This window comes from Physcomitrium patens, chromosome 10 (genome assembly GCF_059467195.1).
Source record: "Physcomitrium patens ecotype Gransden chromosome 10, ASM5946719v1, whole genome shotgun sequence".
NCBI lineage: Eukaryota > Viridiplantae > Streptophyta > Bryopsida > Funariales > Funariaceae > Physcomitrium > Physcomitrium patens.
The window spans coordinates 3,270,806-3,287,884 of record NC_143419.1 but is presented as its reverse complement, the minus strand read 5'-3'; the positions used below and the strand labels follow the sequence as shown (position 1 = coordinate 3,287,884).

General features: G+C 38.2%; 3 protein-coding genes and 1 long non-coding RNA gene across 22 annotated transcripts; 3 read left to right on the top strand and 1 right to left on the bottom strand.

The window, feature by feature from the left end:
• Positions 1 to 967: 967 nt before the first annotated feature.
• On the top strand, positions 968 to 3,785 carry LOC112287340 (uncharacterized). Of its 5 annotated transcripts, none has more exons than XM_024530248.3 (5): positions 968 to 1,310; positions 1,671 to 1,796; positions 2,255 to 2,392; positions 2,892 to 2,964; positions 3,080 to 3,785. In XM_024530248.3, exons 2-5 carry the CDS (start codon positions 1,773 to 1,775, stop codon positions 3,388 to 3,390), a joined length of 546 nt encoding a protein of 181 aa, XP_024386016.1. In that variant the 5' UTR covers positions 968 to 1,310; positions 1,671 to 1,772; the 3' UTR covers positions 3,391 to 3,785. The 5 variants fall into 5 exon arrangements, with proteins under 5 accessions (XP_024386016.1, XP_090109581.1, XP_073392620.1 ...); XM_090253455.1 differs by having other exon boundaries at positions 970 to 1,310; positions 3,152 to 3,785; XM_073536519.2 differs by lacking the exon at positions 968 to 1,310 and adding an exon at positions 1,407 to 1,452.
• A 2,679-nt stretch (positions 3,786 to 6,464) lies between these two features.
• On the top strand, positions 6,465 to 8,934 carry LOC112288016 (monothiol glutaredoxin-S17). Of its 3 annotated transcripts, none has more exons than XM_024531762.3 (5): positions 6,465 to 6,626; positions 7,012 to 7,213; positions 7,419 to 7,493; positions 7,631 to 8,104; positions 8,358 to 8,934. In XM_024531762.3, exons 2-5 carry the CDS (start codon positions 7,025 to 7,027, stop codon positions 8,691 to 8,693), a joined length of 1,074 nt encoding a protein of 357 aa, XP_024387530.1. In that variant the 5' UTR covers positions 6,465 to 6,626; positions 7,012 to 7,024; the 3' UTR covers positions 8,694 to 8,934. The 3 variants fall into 3 exon arrangements, with proteins under 3 accessions (XP_024387530.1, XP_024387528.1, XP_024387529.1); XM_024531760.3 differs by having other exon boundaries at positions 6,477 to 6,626; positions 7,007 to 7,213; XM_024531761.3 differs by lacking the exon at positions 6,465 to 6,626 and adding an exon at positions 6,656 to 6,801.
• A 299-nt stretch (positions 8,935 to 9,233) lies between these two features.
• LOC112288017 (uncharacterized) lies at positions 9,234 to 10,743 on the bottom strand. Its single transcript, XM_024531763.3, has 3 exons — positions 10,578 to 10,743; positions 10,165 to 10,391; positions 9,234 to 10,010 (listed from the first exon to the last, which is right to left on the bottom strand). The coding sequence occupies exons 1-3, from the start codon at positions 10,650 to 10,652 to the stop codon at positions 9,425 to 9,427; spliced, it is 888 nt and encodes a 295-aa protein (XP_024387531.1). The 5' UTR covers positions 10,653 to 10,743; the 3' UTR covers positions 9,234 to 9,424.
• A 410-nt stretch (positions 10,744 to 11,153) lies between these two features.
• On the top strand, positions 11,154 to 12,885 carry LOC141045890 (uncharacterized). Of its 13 annotated transcripts, none has more exons than XR_016504973.1 (4): positions 11,185 to 11,235; positions 11,392 to 11,453; positions 11,951 to 12,033; positions 12,323 to 12,885. It is a non-coding gene; the product is annotated as an uncharacterized LOC141045890 (long non-coding RNA). The 13 variants fall into 13 exon arrangements; XR_016504965.1 differs by lacking the exon at positions 11,392 to 11,453 and having other exon boundaries at positions 11,204 to 11,386; positions 11,951 to 12,072; positions 12,323 to 12,415; positions 12,517 to 12,885; XR_016504974.1 differs by lacking the exon at positions 11,392 to 11,453 and having other exon boundaries at positions 11,154 to 11,235.
• Positions 12,886 to 17,079: the final 4,194 nt, after the last annotated feature.

Here is a 17,079-nt window from a genome sequence, read left to right as displayed (position 1 = left end):
ACCAATTTTTTTTTCATCTTGCTAAATCAACCAACAATTCCTTCACTTAATTTCACATTTCTCATTACACAACTCACACCTCAAACCAATCCACTCAATAACCCTCCTTTCTTTCCGAACATGTCAACGATTATCTCCGACCTCAAACACACATCCTCGCAACCTAATCAGCAAACAAACGTTGCTCCTTTATCAACAAAAGAAAAGAAAGGAAAAAAAAAAAAAAAAAAAAAAAAAAAAAAAACTGTCAACAAAACTCCCAGTAAAACTAAACCAAACTAAACCTCACTCCTCGACAGTTTTCACTTGTGTTTCTCACCCCGCAACAAACTCTAATCAACAGCTACACAAACCTGATTTAACTCTCCCATCAATTCCATGACAGCGCAAAACAGTGGTTTTTTTATTTTTTTTATTTATTTTTTATTATCAACTCATGTACAACATGGCCTTGCACTAAAACACACAAAACTCATATCCACAACTCAGATGCAGTGAAGAAGAAATCTGCAGAGCGGAGGTTTAGTTGGTGCGGGGAATTGCAGAGTGAGAGAGTGAGAGAGAGAGAGAGAGAGAGAGAGAGCATGGCAAAGGAGGAAGCAATGCAGAATGAGCAAGTAGAGTGAGTGAGCAAGCAGAGTGAGTGAAAGAGAGAGTGAGAGAGCATGGGCCAGACAGATCCTGCAGTAGCGCACCGCAAGACGGAGAAACCTCGATGCAGGAGAAGAAGAAGAAGCATCGAGGTATAAACAATTGTGTATATATTCATAGGTCACATGCTCAAGTAGTGTGTTGACAAAAGACGAGGAAAGTTGTCTCGATGGGCGACAGATCCAGGGGCATAATATGTGTCCATGAGCTTGACACGTTAGACACCCACTTTGCCATGTTCATTGCTCTGGCTTCGATTGATTCACGTGGTAACATCATCGGTACCGCGTCTTGGTTTGCGAAATGGTGCAGCGTAGAAGGAAATACAGCAATTTTTCTGGGAGAAGGGATTCTTGTGTGTTGTAGCGGTGGCGGTCATGGATTTGCAGAAGAGGGTCATGAAATTTGAAGCCGGCCCGTGAGAGGAGCCCATCCAAGTCGCCGGTCAAGGACACGCAAACAGGGCTATAGCCATGGTGGGCTTGGGGTCCAGCCGCCCCTCTACTACAGGCACGCTGCGTGAAGTCTTATGGAATAAAAGCTTTGAATGAGTCTTGGTTTGCCCCTTGGGACCCCCATCTTCATCATCGCCACAGTACCGATCTTTGCAGTATCATCCTGGTTTTCGCACAATAGGAGGAACGCGTAACCGGCACCTTGCAAGTTTTCTCGCCCTTCGCATTCGTTTCTTATATCAGTGTGAAGTTCATACATAAATGATTTCTGCTTTGAAACCGCTCTTTATTATGTCATGAGCTCATGCACTAATTCCTGAATTGTGAAGCCAGCAAGTGCTAATACGTTGTTCATCCATCTTCTGGCCTTGTGCAACTGGGGAATTTGTTCTGTGTTTAATTTTTTTGGTTTTGCGTTGAGTGCTGGCAAGCGTTTCATTACGTACAGAACGAGTATGAGTTGTGATGATTTGGTGGGATTTTTTTAAATAGTTGAACGTCGGCTGGGTATTGAGTTCAAAGTGGGTTGAGTCTTAGGCTGATAGTTCAAGTTTGAGTGAACAGGGCTTGGTCGAACAAGTGCTACGTGACAAGCGGGCTTCACGCGTGCTCAAAAGCTACCTGTAATCTGCTTAGGTGATCCGCTGAAGGTGATCAACTGAAAAGATGTCGAGGACTTTAGTCGATCCGGTAAGAAGTTTCGAGTTTACAATTCCTGCATGTTGAAATGCTGGGTACTATTGTGAAGCTATTGTTCATCTCATGAATATTGCCATGAGGGGTTGGATGTAGATAAAGCTATAGTCGATTGTACTGTGGATAGTGGTTTTTGGGTCTGACCTAATAGGCTATTTCGTTGTCAAGAGGCCAAGGAGATTTTCTTCTTGTTTTGATTCCAGATAGTAGCACATGGTAAAGCTCGTCTGTAAAGGGATGCAATTTAAGAGACCCAGAAGCTGGAATCAGTGTTTTCGCATGCACTGCAATACAGTTGTCGATGAAACCTTTACACTAGTTCCTGATTTCATTCTACTTAATTTAGATAAGCAGATTCATTGATTTTAGAAGGAGCAGGTAGAGGACGGAGAGTGTTGACGTGCGACAACTTTGTGTTCTGACAAATCACATTGTCAATTAAATGTGTACAGCTCTACTATGGCAAGCCGGAACCAGTCTGGGTGACCAATAATCGACACCGACTTTTGGGGACCCCCTACCAGCACACTCCAACGTCGAGTAGCGGCGCGTATGAGTTCGGCCCATACACGCGCGGAACAGTCTTGCCGGTAAACTTCCTTCGTGTAACACACGTCCACCATAGCAATTCGAGTGATCGAAGTAATTTTGAGATTTAGTTTTGGGAGTCTTCGGTGAAAACTAGGCTGATATATATTCTCTTATGACTCTACAGTGTTTTTTGGAAGACCGTAATGAAACTGTTGCTGTGCCCAATTGCCCGTGCCAGGCGAACGTAGTAACTTAAATATAAGGTGTAAATAGCCATGTTGATCGAGAACGTGGGCTTGCTGTTGCGATTTCTAGATTTGCATGATTAGGAAACCCCGATCGTGAGTTACAATTTATATCACCGTCTGGTCAGTAGTCTTCATCCTCTGCAAAACTGTTGTAATTTGCTGAGCATATCGAATGATGTCTCGACGCATACGGTCTTCTTAACGATCCCAATCTAAACCGAGGTGACGGAGTATAAGGAATCGTTTAGAAAGCTACATGAAATGAAAATCTGACAACTCTCGATGCAATTTGTCATCTCTTGCCAAACAGGATGTGATAATCAGGGCGCCCTTGTACGACTTAGTGGACGTTTCCAGAATTAAGGATGTCCTTGGCGTGGAAGGTATTCAACTCAGCGCTAGTCTATTTCAATTCTTCATCAATTTTAAAACGTAGTCTTGTATATCATACATGTCAAAGTACTCTGTTTGAGATTCATCATCATACTTTACGTGTAGGGGTTTTCAATGTGGTGTGCGATATCCCAGCGCAAACAATCACGGTCTCATCTAGCCTTTCTCCTCGCACAGTCGTGAACCTTGTGCGGAGAGTGATGAGCACTGCCCACATCATAAATATCGCGGAAGCGCCCCCAACAGCAGTCCTGCAGCCAGCTTACACAACACCCGTGGATCGAACCAGAACCACAGCTTACGATGATATGTATGCTTACGAAGGCCGCTCCGGCTACGTTCCTCCTTACGTAGCCCCATACGGCGGCCGGTCATACGACAACGAGTTCAGGCCTGGACGGTACTACAACTACTGAAGCTTGCGGTCGTAGCCACTTCTGTCTCCTGCAAAACGTACTAGGTTTAGAGACCGAGCAGGTTTAGAAGATTAATCCCCGGCAGTACTTGTGGAAGATTCTTCTAAAAATCCCATTTTGCATGATCTTTTATGAAATCAGACTTAGTTGTCAGGATTTTATTGCAAAAGAAACAGCATGAAGTTGGCAACAAGGAGCTCCTGTAAGCTAGTTGCAGGGAGGGTAGGTTTAAGCTACTAGGTAAAGAGTTTGCGGTGCGATGTATGGATAGCCGGCCATGTACAGAGAATCCAGATATTAATTTTAACCTATCTTTAAGGGAAATACTGGAACTAGTAGTTGTGCTGTTAACCTTTGCCAATTTGACGGCATACTGATGAACTTATTGGTTTTTATTTGTGTGTGTCGTGCTTTCTTCTAAAAGCAATTGTTTACAGTCCGAGACCGAAAGTTCATACGTGTTATCGAAGCTGCAACCAGTATTGTTGATCATTCACAGATAGCACTGGTGGACAGATCACGCTGTATAGATTTTCATGCCACGCGGTCTACTTTCCATAGAAAAAACTTCATTTTGAAACTTTGCTAGCCCATACCTTGTTCTCCGGAAGTTTGGTCTTTCTTGAGGCATTTCAATCTCTGATATTTGTGCAAGTCGGTGAGATTATTAGACGCAAGCTCAGTGTATTGATCTTAATATGCGAAGTCTAATAGTTGCTGCACCTAGGATAGTAGAAAGCACACAGGGATTTTCAGACGTTTCTTTTTTCTGGTATTGGAAATTCAGGCATTTGATGAAAATAAAACCATGATATTGCAGTGCTGAAAGTGAATCTCATTATAGATACTGGACATTTCTGCTACGTAATCCCTGTTAGAGAAGTGATTGCTTCAACGTATTGAGATGTTCCAAATCGGGTAGAGTCTAACTCATACTTGAGTTGGGAGTCTTAGGGTCACAAAAAATTTCAGAAAAATAACGTCATGAATTACAATGAATAAGGGATGAATTAAGTGGGTGCAAGAAACTGAATAAATTAAATCCCTAGGGTGGAATCAAAGCTTCCATGTACAGTGTGCTGCAAAGCTTTTACTCTGAGAGAAAGAGTCTAGAGTAAAATGAGTTTCAAGTCCAGCAAATCTGCATCGGTTGTAATCTCTTCAGAAGTCTTTAGTGTTGGATTAGCAACGCTCTGCAATTTATCGAAACTTGAATCTACTTGATTATATTTTTCCAAAATTTGATGAAACTTTGAGTTTCTCAAAGTTGCTTTTAAGTGTGTCTCCAGCGGTTTGCACACAAGGGGGGTTCATATCTTGGAATTTTCTACAACTTTAGTTGGAAGTATCAAGTATTAATTGTCAACATCAGGTGGTGCTCAAAGTCTAGCACAGCAAATAATCCTAGCACAACAAATAATATATGTTTGTTGTAACTCTCTAAAGCATGACAAGAATATCCTAGTTGGCACCCAACATTTGATTTGATTGTTTAACCAACCAACAAAGGCTTGTATGTTGAAACATTGGTGGAAACAACAAACATGATAACAATGGCAAAGTAGAGGCTTTATAAAATCAGCTCCAAAAGTATTGTAAAAAGAGGATACACACAAGATATTGGAAAGTGAGAAAGAAGGGGGAGGGGGAGATGAAAAGAGTGTAGAGTTTTACAAGCAGTTCATTTAAATTGACATGATCTTATTATTTGCGAGACAATTTTTGGTATAGAATGTAAAAAGTTAAATGTAAGAGGCAAAATATTTTACTAAAAATATGCTGAATGTATGAGAAAAAGTGGTTCAAGATGTATAGAGGATTATTATAAAAATAAAAATAAAATGCTATTTTATTTTTGGAGGTGAGGGATGCAGAATTTTTGTATTATGTGCATAAATTATCAATGTCAAGTGCATAAAAATTAGACAGGTAATTATAATAGAAATAACAACTCTGAGAATTTGGTAAATCCGTCTCCAATATGATCCAATGACATCATATGAATGGATAGGATAAATAAAACGAAGGGGAAAAAAAAAAAGTAAAAAGAAAAAGTAAAAAGACAGTACATGATATTGAAATAAAAAGGGACACAATAAATAAATAAATAAATAAATAAAATTGGGAAGCATAAAAGAAAAAATCATATATAATATTTGCACTAATTCAATAAGTTGAAATGCAAGTATTTATTGGACATTTCTAGTCTACCAAAAAATGTGAAGCATTAATTGTATTCTTTTATTTTATACAAAATACAAATTCTATGCTAAAACCTAGCTGATCATCTTCGAAAATTTAAAATTAATGAATCTATCCTCTGTTTGGTCTATATATTTTCAAATTAAATAAGATTCTCTTAAAAAATAGTCCACAAACATCTTTATGTTCCAAAGAACTTGCTCATTTAAAAATTTGGCTCTATATTATGACATGTGCCATCAAAACTTGTGAACTTCATTTAATAGTTGCTATTGAAATAATATTATTTTCTTTTTGCATGCATCAATTTCAAACCACACATGGAAAACAACCCACATTTGCAAACATTGTCACACAAATTGAGCATGAGTTTGTCAACAACCTAAACACAAGCAATTAAAAATTAAAAAAACAAAACAAAAACAAAAACTGTTGCATGCAATAAGTTCTTCGTAGACCTTGTATTGAAAGCTGTACTTCAATAACAGATGTCATACAGTGCATCCTCCATTGAACTTGAAGTTGGGTTTAAAAAAATAAAAAAATAAAAAAACTCATCAAAGAAAGACCAACAACATTACACTCCTTGCAACATAATCTCCACCACCACATGACTACTTGTACGTCTACAATTATAAAGATAGGCAGGCACCAACACATGAATGCAGCGTAAGAGAATGACTGGAATACTAACACACACACAACACAAAAAATTAAAAATTAAAAATAAATATGTATATATATATATATATATATATGTTCGTAGAAAAACACAGCAACAGCAGCAACAAGGGAATGGGCAGGGGAAGCTGCATGAGAAGGCACTCAAGTTGAAACGAATAACTGTAATGTTCCAAATCCCCCTTTCCCATGCAGCCCCTTTGTATTCACTTGCTTTTTTTTTTTTCTTTCTTTTTTTTTCGCTCCTGCCTGCTTGCTTGCAGCCACGCCATCGCTGTGGAGTGTTGCCGGGCCATTCATCACTTCAGCCGTCTCGTGGCTTTCGCTTCGTGATTGTTTACGTGCTGTTCGTGGTGAGTGACATTTTGGTGACGATATTACGAAGTTGGGTTGTTGGGTGTTGCTGGTTCTGGGATTGGGTGTTGGAGATTGAGAGGTTGGGAGGAGGTTTTAAGGGTTTAAGGGAGAGAATAAGTTTCTGAGACGTGGTTTCTGTGGAGCTGAGTTTGATACGATCGGGAGGATGGGGTTGGAGTTTTTGAGTTTCTTCTTGGTTGTGGTCGGATTTGTGATGCTCTGTTAGTTATTGCGTGGTTGATTGGATTGTCTTTTGTGTTCGATAGAACTTCTTCTGGGGTTCTTTTGGGTGTGTGAGTTGTGCAATGGGTGTCTCTAGGGTTAATTTGCTGTAAGGTATTTGTGAAACTCTTTTCCTGATATTTGAAGGTTTTAGTGTAGCTTTTGCGTCGAGATGGGAGTAGCGGAGATGGCCGGAGTTGTAAGGGATGCGAATTCCAAGGGAGATTTGGACAATGCAGTGAAGAAACAAGGCAGTCTGGTTGTAGTGCACTTTTGGGCTTCCTGGTGTGAACCGTCTAAGGCTATGGAGCCCGTTTTTACTCAGATCGCTATCGAAACACCTAATGCCCAATTTTTCCGTGTACGTGGTTCTGCCGCCCATTTGTTTTTTCACTACGCTTTCATTGCTTGTAACTCAGTATTTTCAATGGCTGGTGAAGTCTTCTGCCCTATGTCGAAGTGGGCTCGATCGGAGCAGGACTACCATGGGTCCTCTTGCATTGACATGTGCAAGTGTGTTAATGCGGATTGTGAATAATGGATGGGTCGTGACGTCTTCCAACCAGGTGGAGGCTGAGGAACAGTCCGATATATCTGAGACTTATGAGGTTGATGCAGTGCCGCTGTTCATTTGGATTAAGGTATTGCAGCGTCTTGGCGCTTGAATCACTTGAAAACTTCTCTCTGTTTCTCTGTCTTGAGATGTGGGATGCAAATTGAATTGAATTGTCTATGTCGTGTTTCTCATGATGCAGCAAATGATTTTGTGTTTGCTCAGGATGGAGTGGTAGTTGACAAAATGCAAGGTGCGAATGCTCCTGAACTGGCCAGTAAAGTAGCCAAGTGGGTAAAGGATACACCTGCTCCGTTCAATGAGGTGAAAAAAGAGGTCCCCTCTGCTGGCGTAGCTGTTGTAGGCCCTGCTGTTTCAAGTCAGGGCGAAACCAAAGCTAACCTCGCCGAAGCCGAGAAGGGTAGGCTTCATGAACTTGTGAATTCGAAGAAAGTCATGCTTTTCATGAAAGGATCACCAGAGGAACCCCGCTGCGGTTTCAGCCGCAAGGTGGTCAATGTTTTGAATGACCAGGGCGTGGAGTTTGGCAGCTTTGACATCTTGAGCGATGAGACGGTGAGGCAGGGTATGAAGACATACGCTAATTGGCCCACATTTCCCCAGCTCTACGTTGAGGGCGAGCTTCTGGGTGGATGTGATATAATTTTGGAGATGAATGAGAACGGCGAGCTCAAAGAGGTCAGTGGTGTTCATTTCCACGCATGCTATGAGCATATTCCATTCGTCGCTTTCGCACAGTTTTTATTTCATGTTCAATTATAATTCCTGTAGTAAAATTTTAGTTATAATCCCCGTCGCTTAATTCAAACCTGATTTTGGGTAGGTTTTAGTGAATGAACTTTGTAGTTGGTCAAATCTTTTTGAGAGCAGGAAGAAGTTGAATATGTATTTGCGGTGCATTTTCCGTGATGGTGAGGTTTGTACTCGCCAGGTTTTTGCTGAGAAGGGGCTACTACCAAAAGAGACTTTGGAGACTCGACTGAAGAATGTCATCAACCAATCCGCTACTATGCTGTTCATGAAAGGAACGCCAGATGCTCCACGTTGTGGCTTTAGCACAAAAGTTGTCAACGCGTTGAAAGAAGAAGGAATTGAATTTGGCAGCTTTAACATTTTGGAGGACGAAGAGGTTCGTCAGGGACTTAAGACATACTCAAACTGGCCTACGTACCCACAGTTGTATTACAAGGGCGAGCTTCTCGGTGGCTGCGATATTATCTTAGAAATGAAAGCTTCTGGAGAGTTAAAGTCAGCTCTCACCGAGTAAAATTAATGTAAAATTTGTTATCTGGTTGCTTACCATTATCTATTTAATGGTGGTGGCATAGGAATGGATTTAACTCACGCTAATTGGCTCATGACTGATGTCCTTTCTCTTCCGAGCCGAATGTGAGACGAAGCACTGTTCAGAATATGGTTGCACTGAGCATCGGAGGACGTGTGACTCATTTTTTATAATGACTTGTAATCCAAGCACCTTAATAAAGATCTTCTCTGATTCAAAATCACGCAAACGTGTGCATGAAATTTGCAATTTTTTTGTTGGCTGCTGAATGCGTCCATAGTTCTAGGTGTAACTGTAGCAACGAACCAATGTTTTGTTAGTACTGATTCTCTCCTGGACATTGTTTTTGTGGGGAAAATTAACTTATCAATGTAAGTCTGCATAATCCGAGTTTGTGACTGCCGCATCTACAATTATGCCTACTCGGTGAACTTCCATCACCAAGAAGTCCCCAAAGCCAACGATAGGTTCCTCGTCGACATTTGGCATTTGGGGTCGTTGCGTGGACATGTGAAGATGCACTGACTAAAATTACTTTGAATAATTGAATTTTCATGTCTCGAAATCCAGCCAGGAGCTTGATTCTCGTCAATGCTTACAAACTCACTCAAATTTGTAGTTAATGTAGCAACCCACCCCTATTTTCTAATTCCTATACTCAGTATCAGCTTTAGGGTTGTGAAGAATTTTGTTGCTACGGATAGCATTGGTGATTATTGACTGTTTGTTGGCATGGGCCGCATCATGACTGGGCACAAGATCTTATCCTTGTTTGGAGGTCGTCGAAACATTGCCGAGTAAGTTGTGCTCCCGTCTAAAGGCTCCACTTTTGGTCCCCAACGTGTGAGCTTCATACTTCTGGTGACTTGTGACTTCCCTGGATTGTAGTGGAAGTGATTATATGTTGTTCTACCATCAAGGTGAGCTCCTTTTGTGTTCACTACTCTGATATCCTCCTCTTTCGTCTTGAAGGCACCAGATACTATTGGATGACAAACTTCACAAGGAGTGTAGTTGTGTGGCCAGTGCTCTAACTTCCGTCGTGGCTTCTCGGGCTTCGACCGGTCTTTGAAGTGAGTACCATAAGTAGTTCTGTCATCAAATTGTTCCGTGTTCGGAATGAACCCAGGTGGTTTGAATGCATATCGAGGTTCAGATGCCCATTTCTTGTAGGAAGCACCGTAAACTGTCTGACCGGAGAACGTTGGCCCCACCTTCTGTGATGTCTTGGGAACCCACAGCTTTGCGGGGAATATGGGCTTCTTCTCAAACTTTTCGGCGAACTCAGTGTTCACAGGTCTATTCTGATGTGATCGACAAAACTTAGAACACAACAAGAGTACTAGAACTAATCAGACAAATTCTTGATAGGATTAGGAATGTGATTTTCAAGTACACTAAGAGCTGCTAATGGAATATATACAGCAGAAAAAGCACTGGTGCTCGTACATACCCACTGTGCGCCAAACCTAGAGGGTAGCACCCAAGAAGAGAAGCATTATCTTTGACATTCCGGTCAGAGCCAGATTTAATTTCATGGTATTTGTCAATGTACTCTGTGATACCATGCATGCGAATATCCGTGGGTTTGATGTCAAGCGGCTGAAACTTGGAGGTCAATGCAGGTACGCACTTGTGTGTTCCACATGTGCATGTCTTGCACACACACAGGTGGGCGCTCTGCAGCCAGAATCATTAATCCAAGTCAGAGCAATTTTCCAATACGAGTTTCCATACTTTGCTACAACCATCAAATCTAGTGAAGTAATAGGTGTTGATTTGTTTCGTTTTTTTTGCATTGCATTGCATTGCACATTTGACATGGTAAGCTACATGGCGTCTTTATCAGGCATGATGGTCTCTCACCAGGAGATCCAGACAGCTTGGTGCTGGTGATGGCTCAGGTTTCGAACATGATCCTGGGTCAAATTTCGGAGCCATTTTGATAAGACAGACATCACAAAAGCAAGGACTCCTTCACACCGACTGCGCCGATGCCAACTGTGAGAAACACACATGGCGCCCGCTTTAGGTTATTTTTGCAAAACAATCTAATTGGAATGCTCGTCCGGCTAGTGTGGTCCATCTCCATTTATCGTTCACACATCGTCTATTTATGTTGGGATTTATTGGTGTCGTTGAGTTTCGTTTCAACGCAGCGTTACATCTTCGCCGGTCACTTGATGTGTTCCACGTTGTGGATCCTCATTCCGATCCTCATCAGAGGCGAGCCATCCTACACTGTTATGCCTGTGTTGAGTTGGAGCTTCCAAAGCTTAAAAATGCTTTCGAGAAGGAAGTTCCACTGCAAGGATGTCTTCATATCTATTGAAAAAGAACAAAATAAGGCTTCTTCTTGAACCTGAAAGTGCTAACACCGGCACTCGTTCGTATCTAGCGCCTTCCAAGTGCAACCTCTTCGTATCTTACCCGACCGACGCATGGTCACTGTTCTCGTTCCAAGGTCTGCATCGAACGGAAATACACCCGACTCCTAATTCCTCAGCTAACACACATTTGACGTGTAAGAAATGCAAAAAAACAAAAAAAACAAAAAACTCAAATCTTACTATTTATAGTCTTTCCATGTCTAGTCTCTTGAATGTTACTTCGTAAAAAAATAGCTTCATTTTGATCTGATTAAACTTTCCAAAGTGCGGCTTTTATCATGCGAGGTTAGGCCGTGAGCCTTGACACCCAAATACCGCACTTTTTGGTGCAAAAGTTCGGGTGGTGATCGAAGTGCATACTAAACGTTATCTCTCGCCGCATTCTTGATTGATTTGTATTGGGTCTCACGTTTTTCGCAACTGTGATTTTTCATTTTGATCAATGCTGAGGTTTGATTTAACATGAGCATGAAAGCGAGTTTCAACTTTGTTAGAGTAGATCAGAACAGATCGCATTCATCAAAACAATGGGCATTGACAAGTGATGTGTGCTTCTTCCGGAGCTCTTGACGCCATTTGAGGTTTTGAGTATAGACCATAGCTTTGCGTTGTGAACTTTCTCTCCAGTGGTTGTGATTGTTTGTGTGTCTTTCTTCTCATGGTTGTTTCACTTGCATGTTAGGTGTTTTGGCCTTGTTGGATAATTTGGGCAGGTGACTTTGTGTGCTTTGAAGGAAACACTTTGGGACAAACTTCTCGCTTGAACCACACTCACTCGCAAGTTATCAACATGAACAAATTATATATGAGAGAATGTTAAATGTAAAAAGCCCCCACATGCTGCTGCAGGACCCTCATGTGCCACATGCGAAGACTTCGTCGATCACGAGTTATATGGGCTGATAGCCATGCTTGCGCTCAGGCTTGAGAAGGTGTGCCACAGCGTAACGCAACTATGTCGTGGTTATAATGTGAGCGGACGATGTTTCTTGCCCTTTTTCAGTGTGTGCTTGATGTGAGATGGGATTCTCACGTTCATAAAATGTCTCACCCATTGAATAAATTGCAGTCTGTTAAGCTTGTTGTGTGTGACAAGTACAAACGGATAATGGTATTTGTTGTGATGTAAGATCCGGGTTTTTACCAAAGTATTGCAATAGTGTTGGTTGCTCACGCGTTGTCAATGTACTCAAGAGAAACCATTAATGCATGACGAGGTAGGCGCTGCATGAGCCAAGCTGCAAGTCAGCCCCTAACAATAGGAGGAATGAAGAAGCCACATTATGAACATTCGCTCTTTGGTACAGGTTGGAGGTACGGGAGCATTTTAGACATGAAAACTTCTTGCTAGATCGCAAGCACGATGGTTGGTTTCAATTGAGCAATATAAAAAGTATTCGAGGTGGCACATGCAGATTGTGAACAAGGACGGTGTGCAAGAGACAGCCCCGAGGACAGATGGTTACTTCATCAAGAGCGAAATAGTCACAATTATCAAGAGTGGATTAGTCACAATTAGCAAGTGCAAAATAGTCACAATTTGCAGCTGCAGTGTCTGCTAGCATTACTCATATAAGAGATATAAGCCAAGAATGCTTGATTGTGTGTGAGTACATGCCAAACTTGAGCCTCTACTTGCACTTACATGGTCACCTCAACTATGCTTGTTGAGTGGAAGCAAAGCATAGTTGTGTACCTGCTAGAATCAATTAGAATTTTTGCTGCTAACATTTAAATGAGTACATATTTTCTTCTTTGATATTAAAAAAGTCTTGGATTTCATATTCTGCTAGCTACAAATAAATATATTGTGTGTAGGGTTATAAGTAGCAATATTGTTTCACATTGTTCTATGATATATTGTTAATATTCTGTAAAGATTACTGAAATCTAGAACATTGTGTGGTCATCTTTGATATTGGTGATGATACTCTTGCAGCATAACAGTCAAAATTGTTATTTTAGTGATATATAGAGCATTGAGAGTTGGAAGATGCATAGTGGTCAGAAACTAGAAGTAAGTAGATGAGTGCATTTGTAGCATGTAGTTGAGATATATAAATAAAGAAATAAAAAGTGTATATATAGTGCATCATCATATATAAGATATAGGCCATTTTTTTTTGGTGCCATAAAATAATATGTCATTTTGGTGTCATAAAATTATATAAAATTATATGCCATTTAATTATAAAGCCTCTACAATGTCATGGAAAAGCATAACATAATCATATCTATCCTAGAAGTGTATTATATATAACCTTCCGAGGTATTATTTATAAATAAATACATTTTTTCATAAATAGAATTCAATCATATTCCTTTTATTCTTTCTCATCTATAATTAAAGAGCCTAAAAATATCATTTTTTTAATAATATTTGTTTATTCTGTTGATGTGATTCAAATTGAAAAAATCTTAAGAAGGTTTTATTAGCAAATGTAAATGCAAATGTAAACAAGAATGACTTAAAAGTGGATTTTATATATTTGTTACTTTGTGACTTTCAAAAAATTATAACAATAGTACAACTATTATTATTTTTATCAAAAAAATTATTATGAACAAAAGGTAATATTATTATCAAAATAAATTTTTATTACCAAAAAATATTGTTATTATCAAAAGAAATTATTATTTTTATCAAAAAAAAAATTATCAGAATATATTAATATTAAAAGCTATTAATATTAAAAAGATATTATCAAAAGATGACTTTTTTGCTCTCTTGATAGTCAACATATCAATTATCAATTGTCAAGCTATTACATAACAATGACAAAGAGCACGTGAACATATTGAGCCACATGTGCAAGCATATGAAGAACAAGGAAGAAGATGATTAAATGCTTTACATGGACATAGAAATGACTTAAATAATGTTGCACCTATATGCAATCATTGTGCAATTGGAAAATTAAGACAAAGAGTACTTGAATGTGTTAAAGAATATAGAGAGCGGAATAAAGAAGAGATAGAAGAACATGATATTATGAATAATAGAAATGATGGAGGTAGTAGAGAAATTGTTCAATCTATGAATCTTCAAGAAAATACATAACAAAGGCAAAAGACATGAGAAGATGCAATCTTACAAGCACAATAGAAAGAAGAAGAAAGAGAAGATAATAGAGCAAGAAAAATTAATAAACAAATAGAGAAAATTCTTCATGAACATTATAATCAAAGAAAAAGATTTGAAGATTGTCATAATATTGGAAATATGGGCGTTCAATGCCTACATTGCAAGGCATTCTATTAGATTGATGAACAAACCATGCCATTAATAAAAATAAAACTATGATTTAATATAAGTTTTTTTTATAGAAAGATTGAGCTTTTGCTTTTTGAAGATCTCTTGTTATTAATTAGATAATTACTTGATAAAGAAGATAAACAAAGTAAGGAGTTTTGGAAGACTATTTGAAATTATCATGCTACACTTGCATTTACATTTATTAGTACAAAAGTTGATAATACTATCTTGCAAGGATATGGTCTATATAGCTTTTGCATATTTAAACAACTTCAACATCAAATGGATATTTTTTTATCAAAAGAAGGTATAGAAGCAAGTTATATGCAATTTTACACTTATGATCTTAATATTTTACATAGAAGAGGATGGCATATGATGGCAATTTTTCAATTCAAACAATGTAGGAGCTTCAAGAATATTTGAAAGAACTTCACATAGTTTTTTTACCTTGTTAACAAGCTCATGAAATATTATTTGAAGCAAGAAAAAGATGAGAAAGTGGTGATGAAATGTATATACATACATCTTCATTTTAATAAAAATATCAATAAAAGATGTTATAATCTTTTAATTCCTAATAAATTTGCTATTTTTATATTAAATAATTGAACAAAAGCAATAGAAATGAGAGATATAGTTGTTTGATAAAGAGAAGGTGCATTGCAAAAAACTCATGAAAGACATCTTACATACTTATCACTCCATTATATTATTTTTTTCTCATAAGAAGAATTGAAATGGCATGATCAAATGAAATATAGAAACGTGAATACCAATGAAGATAGACATAAAAATATGTGGATTGCATGTATTACTCAAATATAGTTTTATTCATATGAAGTTTTTTTACAATATAATAAGTATTTAATTATCTTATGAGATGAAAAATTGCTACAAGATTTTATTATTGATGCTTGGACATTAATAAAGCAGAATTTATTAAGATATTTTACTATAAATCAAGATATGTTATGTCCAAATGTATATCAAAGATTGGCAAATATTTTTGGAGATATGCAAAATCAAGAAGTTGACATACAAAATCTAAAACAAAAGTTAATTCTTTTATTGTTTCATATTGTTAAGGATAGGAACTCAATTAATACAAATAAATAAATGAATCATTTTTTTAAAAAATATGAAAAAAATAAAATAAATATATACGTATATTTTAAAAAAATTAAAATTACTATTACGATTATAAAGATGAATTCGCATCTATATATATATATATATATATATATATATTGGGAGGTTGAAAACTTTTGTAGAAGATTTTATCAAATTTTTCTAGTTTTATCTATTTATATTATTTAAAATAAATATTAAAATAAATATAGATGTTTGTAACACATATTAAAAGTATAAAAAAATTATTTGAAATTTTTTCAGATTCTATTGCTATTATTTAATAGTTTCAATATCTACATATATTTGATATAATGACTACAAATCTATAGTGGCTAAAGATCTCAAATGCACTCCTTCTAAAACAAAGATTCAAAGTTCATCCGAACTTGGTAGCAAGAGTATTTAAACTCTAGTGTCAAGCATTGATTGAAGATATTTACAAGCATCACATTTTGATTATGCATTTGTAAGAGTGCATATAGCGAGTTTTTAAAAGCAAGATCTTTTGTACATACTGTCAAGGACAAGAACTCGATGAAAGCTAAAGAGTAAGTGAGACTTTTCTCAAAAAGAAATAGGACAAAATGGAAATATGTATATTAAGAAAGAAACTGGAATGGCTATTGCCAAAATACAAGAAAACTAGAGACCCTTGAAACTAGACTAGAAGCAAGAAAGGAGTTGACAAGAGTGAAGAGGGCTTCACTCTTGCCTCTATATATACTATCTAACTAGAAGCCACGTGGCGATGTTCTATAAGACCTCCAATATATGTTGACTTTCTAGGCCACATGCCTTTGCTTGCAAGGCAAGTTTTCTATGGATGGACCACGTAGTTAGCTTGTTCTTTAAGCTTCCAACATGCGTGGCACATGGCTAACTTGTTGACCAAGTTTCTAACCTAAAAGTCAACTATAGACTCCTATAAAGTCAAAGCAGCGTCTATGAAGCTTCTAAGAAGCTTCTCTAGAAGATATTACACAATTAACCTACTTTTACATACTTTTATCTATTCATATAGGTAATTATATGTATGTCCGTGACATTACCCCCCCTTCTAGGGACGAGTTCCACGAGGAGCGGTGATTATATATTGAGAAAATCTAATATGCGGCGAATTGTATTTGCTACATACTCTGATCTTTGTTCTCTTCGAAGATAGTTGATGGGTCCTCTTAGCCATCGATAGTGTCCCATTCCAGGGCGAGAAGACCACCCTGTTATTTGATCACTGTTGAAGCCTTCATAACTTCCTTCAAATAATACATTTGAAACACCATCAGGAGTCGTTCCTATCTCCAATAATATCACCAAACATCGAGAATCTCTTCCAAGGTCGTGATACCAAACGCGTTGTATCTCACCATCTATTCGAGGAAGAACATGTCGTTCTTGAGGGTCTTCATCTCGGTTGCGTCGTCTTGAAGGTTGTGACAATCGCAATGTCTCATCCGGTAAGTCAGCAAACGAAGGTTCTTGAGTTGAATCCGCTGGTTGTTGGCTCTCCATCTAATTAGCGTCACAAAATGCAAAGAAGTTACAAACAAGGATAGGAAATTGAATGTTATCTTGCCTCAATCTTGTCTCT

Bases quoted from the DNA above. Each gene is read 5' to 3' on its own strand.
- LOC112287340 (XM_024530248.3), top strand. From the start codon at position 1,773: ATGTCGAGGACTTTAGTCGATCCG. The intron at 1,797-2,254 runs GTAAGAAGTTTC...AAATGTGTACAG, and splicing joins CGAGGACTTTAGTCGATCCG to CTCTACTATGGCAAGCCGGA. The intron at 2,965-3,079 runs GTATTCAACTCA...CTTTACGTGTAG, and splicing joins GGATGTCCTTGGCGTGGAAG to GGGTTTTCAATGTGGTGTGC.
- LOC112288016 (XM_024531761.3), top strand. The intron at 7,214-7,418 runs GTACGTGGTTCT...TCTTCCAACCAG, and splicing joins CTAATGCCCAATTTTTCCGT to GTGGAGGCTGAGGAACAGTC. The intron at 7,494-7,630 runs GTATTGCAGCGT...GTGTTTGCTCAG, and splicing joins CGCTGTTCATTTGGATTAAG to GATGGAGTGGTAGTTGACAA.
- LOC112288017 (XM_024531763.3), bottom strand. From the start codon at position 10,652: ATGGCTCCGAAATTTGACCCAGGATCATGTTCGAAACCTGAGCCATCA. The intron at 10,392-10,577 runs GTGAGAGACCAT...TTCTGGCTGCAG, and splicing joins CAAGCTGTCTGGATCTCCTG to AGCGCCCACCTGTGTGTGTG. The intron at 10,011-10,164 runs GTATGTACGAGC...ACATCAGAATAG, and splicing joins CTAGGTTTGGCGCACAGTGG to ACCTGTGAACACTGAGTTCG.